Raw genomic sequence first — 12347 nt, 5'->3', positions numbered from 1 at the left:
ATTAGCCTGTCTTTCCTTAGACATCCCTGGTTAACACATACATTTTTCTTAGCCTTATATTAGGCTGTCTTTCCTTAGACATTCCCGATTAACACGGTCATTTAAAAATCATATACTTAAAATTTAAAATAGAAACCAATATTATTTTTTCTTGAAATAGAGAAAATTGACATAAAAAGTGTTTTATTGTATAGTTTTTTTAAATTAATTTGGGTAAATACAATGTAGTATATGCTCAAAGATATCTCTCAATCATTTGACATTGACCGTTAATACTCCTAGTCTTCTTAGTGCTCGAATCTAAAATCTAAAAAAATAACAATAATTTTTTTATCACTAAGAGTTAGTTTCGTGCATTTTGTTGTATAGTGAAATGATTAGAACACTTCTCTATTTGGGCCAACGTGAATTTTTTATCCTTCATGACTAACGTGGATCGACGCAGATAGATTTACAATTGACACATAAAGATCTAAATTCTGATTATTTTATTCATATAACGATAACTATATTGGTCCAAATAGAAGATTTGTCAGATTTGTGGACCCATGACCATGAGTACACTCTTTAAGTTATAAAATGAAGAATGGTGAGGAAAAGTTGAAAAGCTTCCGCTGCTCTAAACTTGTGCTATGGCTTTGGAGATAACAAAGGAAATGGTGGAGGGGAGTTTGATCCCCATCGTTGTGTACTGGGTTTATTCAGGACTCTACACTGTTCTAGGGAACTTGTTCAACAATTATAGGTTGCACCCCAAGGAAGATGGAGATAACAAGAATTTAGTATCCAAAGGAACGGTCATCAGAGGTGTCCTCCGTCAACAATTCTTGACCACCATCATTATGAATCTGTTGCATATGGTATCATCATACTCGTACTCGCATCAATCTTCTCTAACTTTGGGTTATTCATTCATTTGTATTGGCATTGCCATTGATTCATGCAGGTGACAAGAGGAAACGTCGATGCCGAAACCGGAGCTTCATTGGGGCAGTCGACTTCTCTTATCATTATAACTCGGCAGATCGTCATCTCGCTGTTGGTTTATGATACCTACCAGTATTTCGTTCATAGATGGTTGCACCAGAACAAGTTCTTGTACAAACACTTGCACTCCAAGCATCATCGTCTGGTTGTTAACTATGCATACGGTGCATTCTACAGTCATCCGTTAGAAGGGTTTCTCTTCGACATCATCGGCAGCCCGTTAGCTGTTTACGCATCAGGGATGTCACCGATGACATCGGCCATTTTCTCATCCATCTCCATCATGAAATCGGTGGACGACCATAGCGGATTTTGGATCCCCTGGAATCCCTTTCAGTTCTTGTTTAAGAACAATGTTGCGTATCATGACGTGCATCATCAGCTCTACGGTGGCAAATATAACTTTGCTCAACCCTTCTTTCCCTTTTGGGACAAAATCTTGGGGACATATATGGATTATAGGGTGGAGAAAAGAGGAGGAGGGGGCTTCAAATTGCAGCCTATAAAGGAGAGCAAGGATTAATTGAGGCCAAAAATCATTGCTTTGCTTTGGAAATATGAATCTTGCAAAGTTGTAAATTTAATTGGGGTCAGATTTGTCATGAACTTACTAGTAAGAATAAAGCTTGGTCTTTTAGGAGAAATGAATCTAAAATCAATCGGATTCGTGATTTAATGTCAAGACTTGCGTTAAAATGAAGTGTTTTAGTTCTGCATACTTTGTTATGAAATCACGAATGGGTCGTAAACATGCTACTTTGTGTAGGAGACAGCCGACAGTAGGAGATAGTAGTAAATTCTAGTCATAAGAAGGGACTGAGTGGCCAGAACTCATGGTGTTCATGTAGGCTCGGAAGCAATGGCCGCAGCATGGTGTTCTCGGCTCTAAATTTCCCTCATGGTTTGTTTTATGCTCGTCACCAGAGATCTTTCGAGCTGTTACACCCCACTCGACGTCGCCTTTGAACGTTGATTTTTGGTGGTTGGAAACATTTTAAACTCTGTGTTGACTTGCAGTGATTCGGCTTCCCCATTAAGCTCTTAATCTCGAACAAATCCATACTCCATATCATTACAATTACTTTCAGTGTCTTCAACTTTTGGAGTTGCATGAGTTTCCCCTTTACTCTCGATATTCAATGAATTGTTTCGGCTCCCAATTCCAAGTACGGGGGAGCCGCTTTCATCGACATCTCCTTGGATGGCACTTCAATAGGTAGGGAAAGTGAAAACATCTTTCATCTTTTGCAATGAATTTATTTATCTCGTTGACAGAAAAGAAAACGTGCATTAACTACGCCATCCAACATTCTGCAAAACTAAAATATAATGCAACTTTGGATGCGTATAAGCATTTATAGCTGTATATTGATAATTTAATACAAACCAACCCACCGTGATTCATATCAATCCATATTTTGTTACCGAAATTGCCTCCCTAACACCGGAACAGTCATTCAGCAAAAATTTTCAGGCCAGAAATTTAATCGGAATCATGTTACCAACAGAGAGCATCAGCAGCAGATCATGGCACAAGGTTTCCAAGTCTGCTCCCCATGGCCGATCACTGTGCTTCTGTTGAGTTTCCACCTGCAACCCAATATTGCTTAACAGCAACCAATATCTTCTCAGGAACTAAGGGCCATCTTCATGGTCAACCATCTTAGTGTCCCACCTCATTCCTGCTGTAATCTTCTTCACTTTAATTGCAACATCTACTTCGTCACGGATTATAACCGCACCTTCTGGACGCAAAATTCGGTCCACCTCCAATAGAATGTCCTCCAGGTTACATCTGCAAACATTGGATTGAATATATGAAGTTCAAATGATAAGAAATGGTATGTCAACTAGATCTAAAAATGACGAGCTCTATACAGGTATTTAAAAACCATAGAATTTACAGAATACAGACTATGGGAGTATATAGGCATCAAGCGAGCATTTGCAATTCGAATGTGACAATCATAATAAAATGCAGTTAAATAGAGCAAAAGCATGAGAACAAAAAACTCCTGGCTTTATTTACAGAGTATAAGCAAAGTTCACAAGTATGGTAAAACAAATCACATCTAAAAGTGAACTCACTTAATCCAATCAATACTAGGCCAAAAAAATGGAATTCATATATAATAGAATGCTCAAAAGTACTGAAATGCACAATTTAATTAGGAATACTTACTTTTCCTGGTACAAACTGAAAAGACCATGGGCATGAATAAGATCATATGTTCTCGGGTATGTGGAGAAGGCCTCACACCTGAACCAGAGGAAGACAATCAAACCATGTTCAAGTTATGCCACCATATTAAGGGAACCAGAGTGGTCTAAGGTAAAAATCTAGGTTTAGTTTCTTATATAGCTTAAATTTTGATCCTCTTTCGTTACTTGATTGCTCTCCCGTTTCAAAATGATATATGCAAAGCAACTCCTTTTACCTCTCTTTCTCATTACCTATAAAGTTCAGTAAGCCTTACCAGTCATGGTAGATGCCAATTAATCCACGCTCATATATGACACCAAGTGTATCTTTCTCTGCTATGGTGGGCATGACATTCATAACCCACAATTTGGAAGAATCAAGGGCTGCAGCAAACCCTCCCAACCCAGCATTCATGTCCAAAATATTACGATACCGACCAGAATCTATAAGCCTATTGATTCTCTTATAAGCATCAACATGCTTCTTCCACTTTTGATTGTCCTCCTGGTACGTCTCAACAGAAACTCCTGGAACACTTCCACTCGCAATTCTAGGAGGCACTGCATATAGTCTCTCTGGAAATGACTTCAGTTTCCCGCCAGCGACTTCTTCGGGGTTACTAACATCTGGATAAGGTGTAACACATGAATCCATTTTCTTGTACCTAACAACCATCACAAGAGAAATTGATTAAAATGACTTTAAGAACAAAAATGAATTAGCTTACTGGGATCCAATGCAATGCCCATACAATATGAAGTGTAAAAATATATCAATTTGTTTTAGAACTCAGAAAGGAATGCAAATAGGTTTCGGATCCAACATATGGATCCCATGCTTGCTTAAGAATAACAGAAGATAATTATTGCAGTTGGTTTAAAGGCTTAATGAAATTGCTAAACTGCTAGGCCTGTGACATAGGTTCCAAGTCATGAGACATGCATTGCAGGTTTTGACTTCTAATGCTTGCAGGAATGAGGCAACGTCTAGTACAATTGACAAGATAAACTATGACATAAGTGAAAAGGTGTGAAGCTAATTTGAACCCAAGCTACACTGCCAGAGCAGATGCAATCTACTTCACTGCAATTTTACCATTTCGCAACTGTTCTACTGCTTGTAACTTAAACAAGGACGTGAAATACTGTTTTTTATTGCAAATTGTATGATTTTAAAACTTTCAAGCACAATCCATACCAGACATCATTAGCTTCTCCAGCCTTGCAGAAACTAGAATCATCTCGCCTACCACGACAAGCTTCATCATTGACCCTCTTTTGCCAAACGGCAATTTCACCCTTCTTATGTTTCTTCTCCCAGCAAAGAAGTTTGGCAACATCCTCAATCTTTTGTTGTTCCTCCTGAAGTTCCTTCTTGGGACGCTGCCATGATTTGTAATTGTTCCTCCAATTGATTGGTGGACCTGAAAGTACCCAGTAACCACCAGGTCTAAGAACACGATCAACCTCTTTCATGTACATTCTATCTGCAAATAGAAAAACCATAATGATGATCAGTTACTCAACTTCTTCTATACAGAGTTCTCACTAAAGCAACACCTAAACGGACAAAATCTAGTCAAAAGAGCATGACTTTTTAAACTTAATAGAATATATGACTCACCATTTGCTCCCCATGGAATCAAGCAACGAGAACAGTGAGCCATATCAAAAGATCTAGATGGATACGGCATCTTTATGGTTCCAAGAACGCCAATAACAGCAGGTACGCCTCTTTCCAGAGCAAATTGAACCTGTGCTTCATGTGAATCTCTAGGAGCAAACGACATGGCAATAACATTTCTACTCCAGAGGTATGCCCCCCAGCTTGCAACCTACAAAAAAGGACCAATTGTTAGACTCGGTACCTAAAATCTAAATAGATCACAGAGCAACGCACTCCAAGAGTACAAGCAAACAGATCAACTGAAAAACTTTCGAAAGGCATGGCATACCCCACAACCAGTATCAAGTGCAGTCCTAACTGTCCCATTAGTAATCGGTATAACCGAAGCAAGCTGATCGATGTACTTGTCAGCCCCTTGGGGAAACTGCGTTCCTCCACCAGGGAACCTAAACACATTACCCTCATATTGGATCCAATTCTGAATAGCTTTCTCAACAGTCAAAGCCTTATAAGGGGCATTAGCATAAGGCACATAGTCACGATTCTTAGGCCAAGGAAACGGGGTCACATAACCTTTAGGCGCTGGGATAAGACAATGCAACTTCTCTTCGTCTCAGGGACAATGCCTCTCGCGATAAATCATGTTGTCCCTGGGAAAAGTCATGGCGCTCCTTTGATCTTGGCAAGGCGTGTAATCAACGTAATTAGGGTGACAGGGCTCGAAAGATTTGGGCTTTTCGGATTCATCAAAGTTACCAACTTCACCGGCGTGGTGGGTTTCAAAGTTCAAGTTCGGGACGATGTTGCAATCTGCACTATGTTTGGTCATTTCTAAAGCTTTGCTATCCCCTTTACCGAAACCACTTCTTTGCCACGCTCCCAATATGTAGAAGAAACAACACAATCCGACAACAATGAATATTTGAATCGAACTCCTTGTTCTAGCGTCAGCTGAATTCGGTTTCAGTGCCATTTTCTTTTTCTTTTTTTAAATATTAACCTGCAACATGTAAAACAATAAAGCTAACTCTTTAACGTCTAAATATGTATATAAAAACAAAGATCAGCGGATTTAACTTTGGTTTTACGCGAACTAGCCAAGAGCTCATTTGAGTAAATTCTTTCTTTCTTAAGAAGAAGAAAGATAAAAAAATCTTTAAATCAGAAACAAAAAAATAAAATAAAATAACATCATGATTAATCGAAGGAAAAGTAATGTCAGATAACTCACCAATGGCATCAATGGTTCAAGATCTCAAAATGGTCAACAAAATTGAATCTTTTAACGATGATGTGAGAAGTTGAGGGGATTCTTGTAGCAGTGAACGGAAGGATACGTGTAAATAAAACACTGGAAAGAGAGAAAACCCCAAAGCCTCTCAATTATAGTAAAAAGAAAAAGAATCAAATATGAAGATGAAGAAGAGGAAAATAAAGCACGAAGACGTTGTGCTCTGTACGTGGCTTTATTAATTGGGACTGGATTGCGATAAAGAGCTATCAAGAAATTCGAAAACGCAAATCTTTCTCTATCTTTGTCTGTCGTATTGCATTTAGTTTGATAGCTGGATTATTTTAATATTTAAAGTTCCTAAAAGTTATTTTTTTTATAAAAAGGTTGGTAATTTAAATATGCCTCATTTTCTATACTTTTGGGTTAATTTTATATTTCCTTATCGATTTAAATTTAAATGCTTTTAATTTAGTTTTTATGATATTAATACGGATAAAATGATTTTATCAGTCTCGTCAATAATTTAAATATTAATATATTAAAAATATGTAAGTCCGATTGCATTAAATATTTACTATTATATTAATCATGTAGATTTGTTTTTTTAAAGGATTATGTAGATTTGATGTGTTCTGAAAAATAGTTTTAATAAATAATTTGTTTTTTTATTAATAAATTAAATCAAACTGTTTAGATTGCAGCCGGATTCACATATTTCGAAAAACTATTGAAACAAAACTTTAGGTGACACCTTAAAATTTTATTTTATATAATTCAGACAATAATTTGAGTGGAATTGACCCAATCTTTTTCTTCGTTTCTGCATGAGAACAGGCTGCGCAATGCGCGTCGGGAGGAGGAGTGGCAGACAGGCTGTGAATGAACCACCGACGAGCGAGAGAAGACGACGAGGTAAATTGAGGCTGTGAATGAACCACCGTCATTGAGAGTAACCGTAGACCGACTGATGAATGAGTGAGTCGCATCGAATGGTGTTGGTGTTAAAGATGAAAAAATACGGTGGCAGCCAGGTGGATTACGACGGAGATTTAACAAGTTCATAATTGGTTTGGTTTCAGCTTTAAAAAAAGTTTAACGTCTGGGGCAAAGATTTCAAGTTATTAAGAAAGCAGGTGATGTCGAAAAGAGAGGGCAATTATTGGCTACCAAAGTCTTTCAAGCAAGCTTTACCTTTTGGCTTTATTTTACCAAATGTTAAATCCCTATTAATACATGAGATTTCTTTCGGGACCTTTACCCATATTGATCTATCGGTCTTTAAAGGTAATTTACCAACACCCTATATTTCGTATGAGAAAATCCTTTTTGTTGTGTACATATTGTAAAAGGTTTTCAAAAATGAAATATTAATTTATGAGGATCAAACTCTGAAAAATTAGAATAGAGGGATTGAAATAGATAATTATGTTTGCTTTCTTAATTATATAAATATATCTCAACGCTAGATACTGGATGGAGAAAATAGTAATTAAGAGACATGAAGAAATGTTTCACTGACAAAACTGTTCCCCGCGATGCCCCCATTCCATTTGGTGGATTGGTATCTAGGGTGCTCATTATTAAGTTAAAATTGAATTAATCCCCCAAACCGAAATTTCAGTAAATTAATTTTAGGTTAGGTTAGTTAAATGTTAATGATTTTTTAAATTTCGATTTCGGTTAATTTGGTTTAAAATCAGTTAATTAATTGAAATTATTAAATATTTAATATTATATATTATTTACCTTTAGGTGTGTTTAAACTCGAAATTAACAGACCGAATCAACCGAATAAACCAAAAAATATTAAATATAATATATATTATTTATAAATTTTGATTAATTCGGTTAATTGATCAATTAACCAAATTTAGTTCGGTTCGAATAATTTTTTTGGAAAAAATCAATTCAGATAACGGTTAAAGAGAAAAAAACCAGTTAATGAAATTTAGATAATTCAATTCAGTTGATTAGCCGAATTACCCGTTTAAACACCCCTATAATAGTATCACATAACCTATTAATATTGGTATATTTTTATAATATATATATATATTTATTTATTCACCTCGTCTTATTTTTCGAAACCCTTTCTTTATAAATTATTTCATAACTTTCTAGTATATGGTATACTGTATATTAAAATAAACTGTAACATTAATAAAAAACTATAATATCATAAACACTTCTTGAGCAAGAATAGAGAAAAATACATCGGCAGCACGAACTGGGTAAAATTGACCAACAGACCACACCAGTAAAAAAAATTAGTCTACTAGGTCATTTTTAAAATTAATTTAAGATATACGATATTTATTACAGTGACTTGAAACTCGTCACGTTGACGTAACGAGTTCTAATTAAATATATTTTTTATTAGAACTTTTCACTTCGATGTGATAAATTTTAATATAAAATTATATTTTTTTTGGAGGTTATCACATTAACATGACAAACTTAAATAAAAAATATTATTTTAATAAATTTGTTATGTGAGCGTAACAAATTTTTCTTGCACTATAACATTTGCCTCGGTTCCAAATTAATTTTGGAGATAACGTAATGGATTAATTTTTGGCCTATTGGCCACTTTTGTCGCACGAACTGATGTTTTTATCATACGAGTTACTGGGTTGGGCTATCCGAGGAATGGAATTGAAATTGTTTTGGGCCCAAATGGAGTGGGTTTCGAGCAAATGTCTCGTTTAAACCATACTACCACTAGCCTTATCCTCTACTTCACGAGAGCCAACACCTGTTTCTCTGCTCTGTTGCTCGAAATCATTGAGTCGAAACTTTGAATCCAACCAAAACAATGGTTGGGACGATGATTACTAGTGCAGCTCAATGCTGTCTCTCTGCATCGCCCAGAATTTTCGCCAAACAAACTCGGCCCGCCATTCTTCCCAACAGAGTAAAGTTCCCCACTATTACTTCGATGCTTACTCGGAGGAGACTGCTTCCACTTTGCTTCTTCAATGGCCGAAAAGACAATTCCAATTTCCCAGAAAAGGTAAAATATTTGTACCAAACAATCAAACAAAACCTGTAAAACACTAATTTTCTTTTCTGAAATACCAGGAAGAGACTGAACTTGAGTGGCCGATACTCAAGCGATGGGAGGTTCCATGGGAGTGGCAAACAGTTTCATTAACTTCACTTGCCTGTGGTTTAAGGTTTCCTCACTTCACTTTTCAAATGAAGATTCTGAAATGATGCTCTCTCTTGTTTTAGCCATTGTTTATTTGTTGTATTTGGTTAAGAACGAAATTAAAACTTTCCCAGGCAGTTTTATCTTGACAGGATTGTTAGAGACGGCTGCTATACCTTATCTAGGAATTAATATCGAGACACTAAATTTGGACGAGAAGGCTGAGATACTGTTTGTGGATCAAAGGTATTCATTACCACTACCCCGAATTGTAGTATCACCGCACTGAATTATTGTAGATGTTGTCCACAGTGATTTGTAATTAATAGTTATTAACATCGCTAGTTTAATATTTCCAAATAGTCAATTTCTGACTGTTTACATTGTGTTCTAACTTCTAAGGGTAAGTCTTTACTTCATTTTCTGGCGAGCTATGTTGAAACTTAGATTCTCCTCATAGAACTGAATTGTAGAACTTGCTTTATAATTTCTTTACTTTTCAGTTTATGCCATGTTGATTGTCTTGCTTTTATTATGTATTTCAACAGCCTGGACTGATGGAATTGCATCGTAGGGGGCTTTTTTAAGTTTTAAAAGTGTTCACTTCTTGTTTGCTGTTTTTTTGCAGCATTACAACTATAGTTGTGCTTGGCGTTTTGTATGGTATAGCCAACACTTTTGGGCCCCTTCCTGAATACCTATTCCGCTATGGTATCTTTTCCGCAAACCTCTTAATTGCTTTAGTTCTGCACAAGAAAATGTTGCATTGTCAAGTTAGTCCACATTCGAAATTGCATTTTCTCATTCTTTTAGCTTTCTAGTTCATATGAGCATTTGCATGAAAGGCTGCTAATCAACCTTTCTGAATGTTTTTTATGGTAAAGCTGAAAAACTTGTGTTGATACTAGGTAGAGGTTTAATAAAGATTTAAAGCCAAACTTGACTGTAATTCTCTGAGGCTGCATTCCAGATTTTCAATCTAATGTTTGGTATACCCTTTCAGATTTGAAAGAACCTTTCAATCTAAAGAAAGGATGGCTCTTGTGGGCAGTGATTGGTCTTGCTGGTGCTGTTATTGCTATTGGTTTAACAGGGGCTGCCATGTCCTTGTTTCGTGGCGAGGAATCTCAAAGGGAGGTTAGAAATAATTTCAAACCATTTGTTATTAACAAAGGGATAATCAAGTAAATTAAACTCATGTTTGTTTTGATTTTTAAATTTTTGAAAATGAGCTAGATGACTTTGCTCTCTAAGGAATTTCGAGTGGTTACTGTCTTCTTGAAGCTAAAACCAATATAATCTAACTTCATTTGCTTTCTAGCATAATGGAATCTTTATTAACTTTTGGGGCTATATTTTTTTCCAGACTGATGCTTTAGTTCGCTTGCTTCCGTTGATTGGATCCTCGAGTATCAGGTACTTTGGATGATATGTAGCTTATAAGTTTGAGTATTATGCATGTGAAATTCCAGTTGAATTGATCAGGTTGATAACTATTGTAGCACTGCTTGCTTGGTGGGCGTCACAGGTATTCTGGCTCCAATTCTTGAGGAGACAGTATTTCGAGGGTTTTTTATGACATCACTGACAAAGTGGTATTTTTACTTGTCCCTATCTTGATAGACTATATGAAGCTCTGTTGGCTGTGTTGCCTTATTAGAACTTGTGAACAGTAACTTTCCCATTTTTTGACAAACTTTGTGGAGTTTGGGCAATTTTTAAGGACTTAAAGCATTTTCTTGGTACAAAAAACACACCCTTAATTTCAAAGATGTTATTCACCCTATAAAAATAAGTTGCTGACAAGATAATAGAAAAATTAATTTGGGGTGGGTGATGGAAGAACAGGAAGTGATTTTGTAATGAATTCTAATATTCTATAAAGGCTAAGAACACTAGAAGAAGGTGGATCTAGTCAGTAAGAAAGACATGTTAATTACCAAAGTGTACATGTGGTCATTTAAATGTAGATACAGAGTAGGATTTGTAGGATGAAATCTTTTCAGTTTGAAACAAGGATTGCTTGGAACGTTTTAGGGTTATTAATTGTAAGATAATGAAGTATATGTTAAACAAGTCTATCTTTTCTTTCTTGATGCTAGGTTTGGTACACAAGTAATAACACAAGGGGAAAAACTTAATTATTACAAATCTAAACTCGATATTTGAAAGATGAATAAGAACACAAGTAAGAAATAATAACTATTCAAAATAAACAATATTTATTCCTTCACTTTATCCAAACTAAGATATGTGAGTGGCTAAAAATTACAAAGTCGAGTGTGAAAGTTTATTTATCAGAAATAAACAATTTGATGTTTTCCCCTGTTCTTAATTCAGGGTTCCTACGCCAGTTTCTGTAATTATCAGTGCAGCTGCATTTGCACTTGCACATCTCACTCCCGGAGAGTTTCCCCAGTTATTTATACTAGGTAACATATGAAAAGGATTTGTTGATAAAAATCATTGCTCGAGTTCACTCTTCACAATTGATAAAATACATCTAAATAAATGCATACAAACAATGAACTTTTTCACTGGGCGTCAAACCAACAGATTTTTTGGTATTTTGTAGGGGCTGCTTTGGGATTTTCATATGCTCAAACTCGCAATCTGGTGACTCCTATCACAATCCATGCTTTCTGGAATTCGGGTGTGATTTTACTTCTTACCTTTCTTCAGGTAAAATATTCAGTACAAATGATATATAGAAGTTTGCTAGGTGACCATGATTTTGACTAGGCATCCATAAATGTCACAGGCATGGATGGACCGAGCCCAGTCGCCCTTGAAAATTTTAAATTATCATATATTTTAGATTTTTTTTCTTTGTATTTTCTATTGAAAATCTATTTTGGCCCCCTTGGAATTTTATAAGTTTGTTCCTTTCTAAAATTTCGCCTCCCTAGCATAAAAGAGAAAGTAGAAACCGATTTATCTCCTGTTTCTTGTGTTGTGCAGTTGCAAGGTTATGACCTAAAGGAATTGTTACAAGCAACTTGATAAAGATTTGAGATTTTGCAACTGCTGATGGCTTGGACAATGAAGCTTTATGCAGGTTTGCTTTTTAAAAATAGATTCCTTGTTATTGTGTAAAATGTCGGACCAAGCGGCATGGATGTTATAATCACATTCATGTGTAAAAT

The 12347-nt window shown here is 35.9% G+C and overlaps 2 protein-coding genes and 1 pseudogene across 2 annotated transcripts; 2 read left to right on the top strand and 1 right to left on the bottom strand.

Moving 5' to 3' along the window:
* The first annotated feature begins 618 nt into the window (after positions 1 to 618).
* Positions 619 to 1824, top strand: LOC120130709 (sphinganine C4-monooxygenase 2-like). Its single transcript, XM_039147886.1, has 2 exons — positions 619 to 860; positions 947 to 1824. The coding sequence occupies exons 1-2, from the start codon at positions 633 to 635 to the stop codon at positions 1508 to 1510; spliced, it is 792 nt and encodes a 263-aa protein (XP_039003817.1). The 5' UTR covers positions 619 to 632; the 3' UTR covers positions 1511 to 1824.
* Positions 1825 to 2383: 559 nt separating this feature from the next.
* Positions 2384 to 6251, bottom strand: LOC120131164 (annotated as a pseudogene).
* A 2538-nt stretch (positions 6252 to 8789) lies between these two features.
* Positions 8790 to 12347, top strand: LOC120130698. Its single transcript, XM_039147882.1, has 11 exons — positions 8790 to 9063; positions 9132 to 9226; positions 9340 to 9447; positions 9830 to 9912; positions 10205 to 10338; positions 10568 to 10617; positions 10704 to 10796; positions 11542 to 11633; positions 11777 to 11883; positions 12163 to 12256; positions 12292 to 12347. Exons 1-10 carry the CDS (start codon positions 8866 to 8868, stop codon positions 12202 to 12204), a joined length of 1002 nt encoding a protein of 333 aa, XP_039003813.1. The 5' UTR covers positions 8790 to 8865; the 3' UTR covers positions 12205 to 12256; positions 12292 to 12347.

The sequence above is a fragment of the Hibiscus syriacus genome, unplaced genomic scaffold, assembly GCF_006381635.1.
Source record: "Hibiscus syriacus cultivar Baekdansim isolate YM2019G1 unplaced genomic scaffold, ASM638163v2 tig00001674_pilon, whole genome shotgun sequence".
Lineage (NCBI taxonomy): Eukaryota > Viridiplantae > Streptophyta > Magnoliopsida > Malvales > Malvaceae > Hibiscus > Hibiscus syriacus.
The sequence above is the reverse complement of the archived record's forward strand: the minus strand, read 5'-3'. Positions and strand labels throughout refer to the sequence as shown.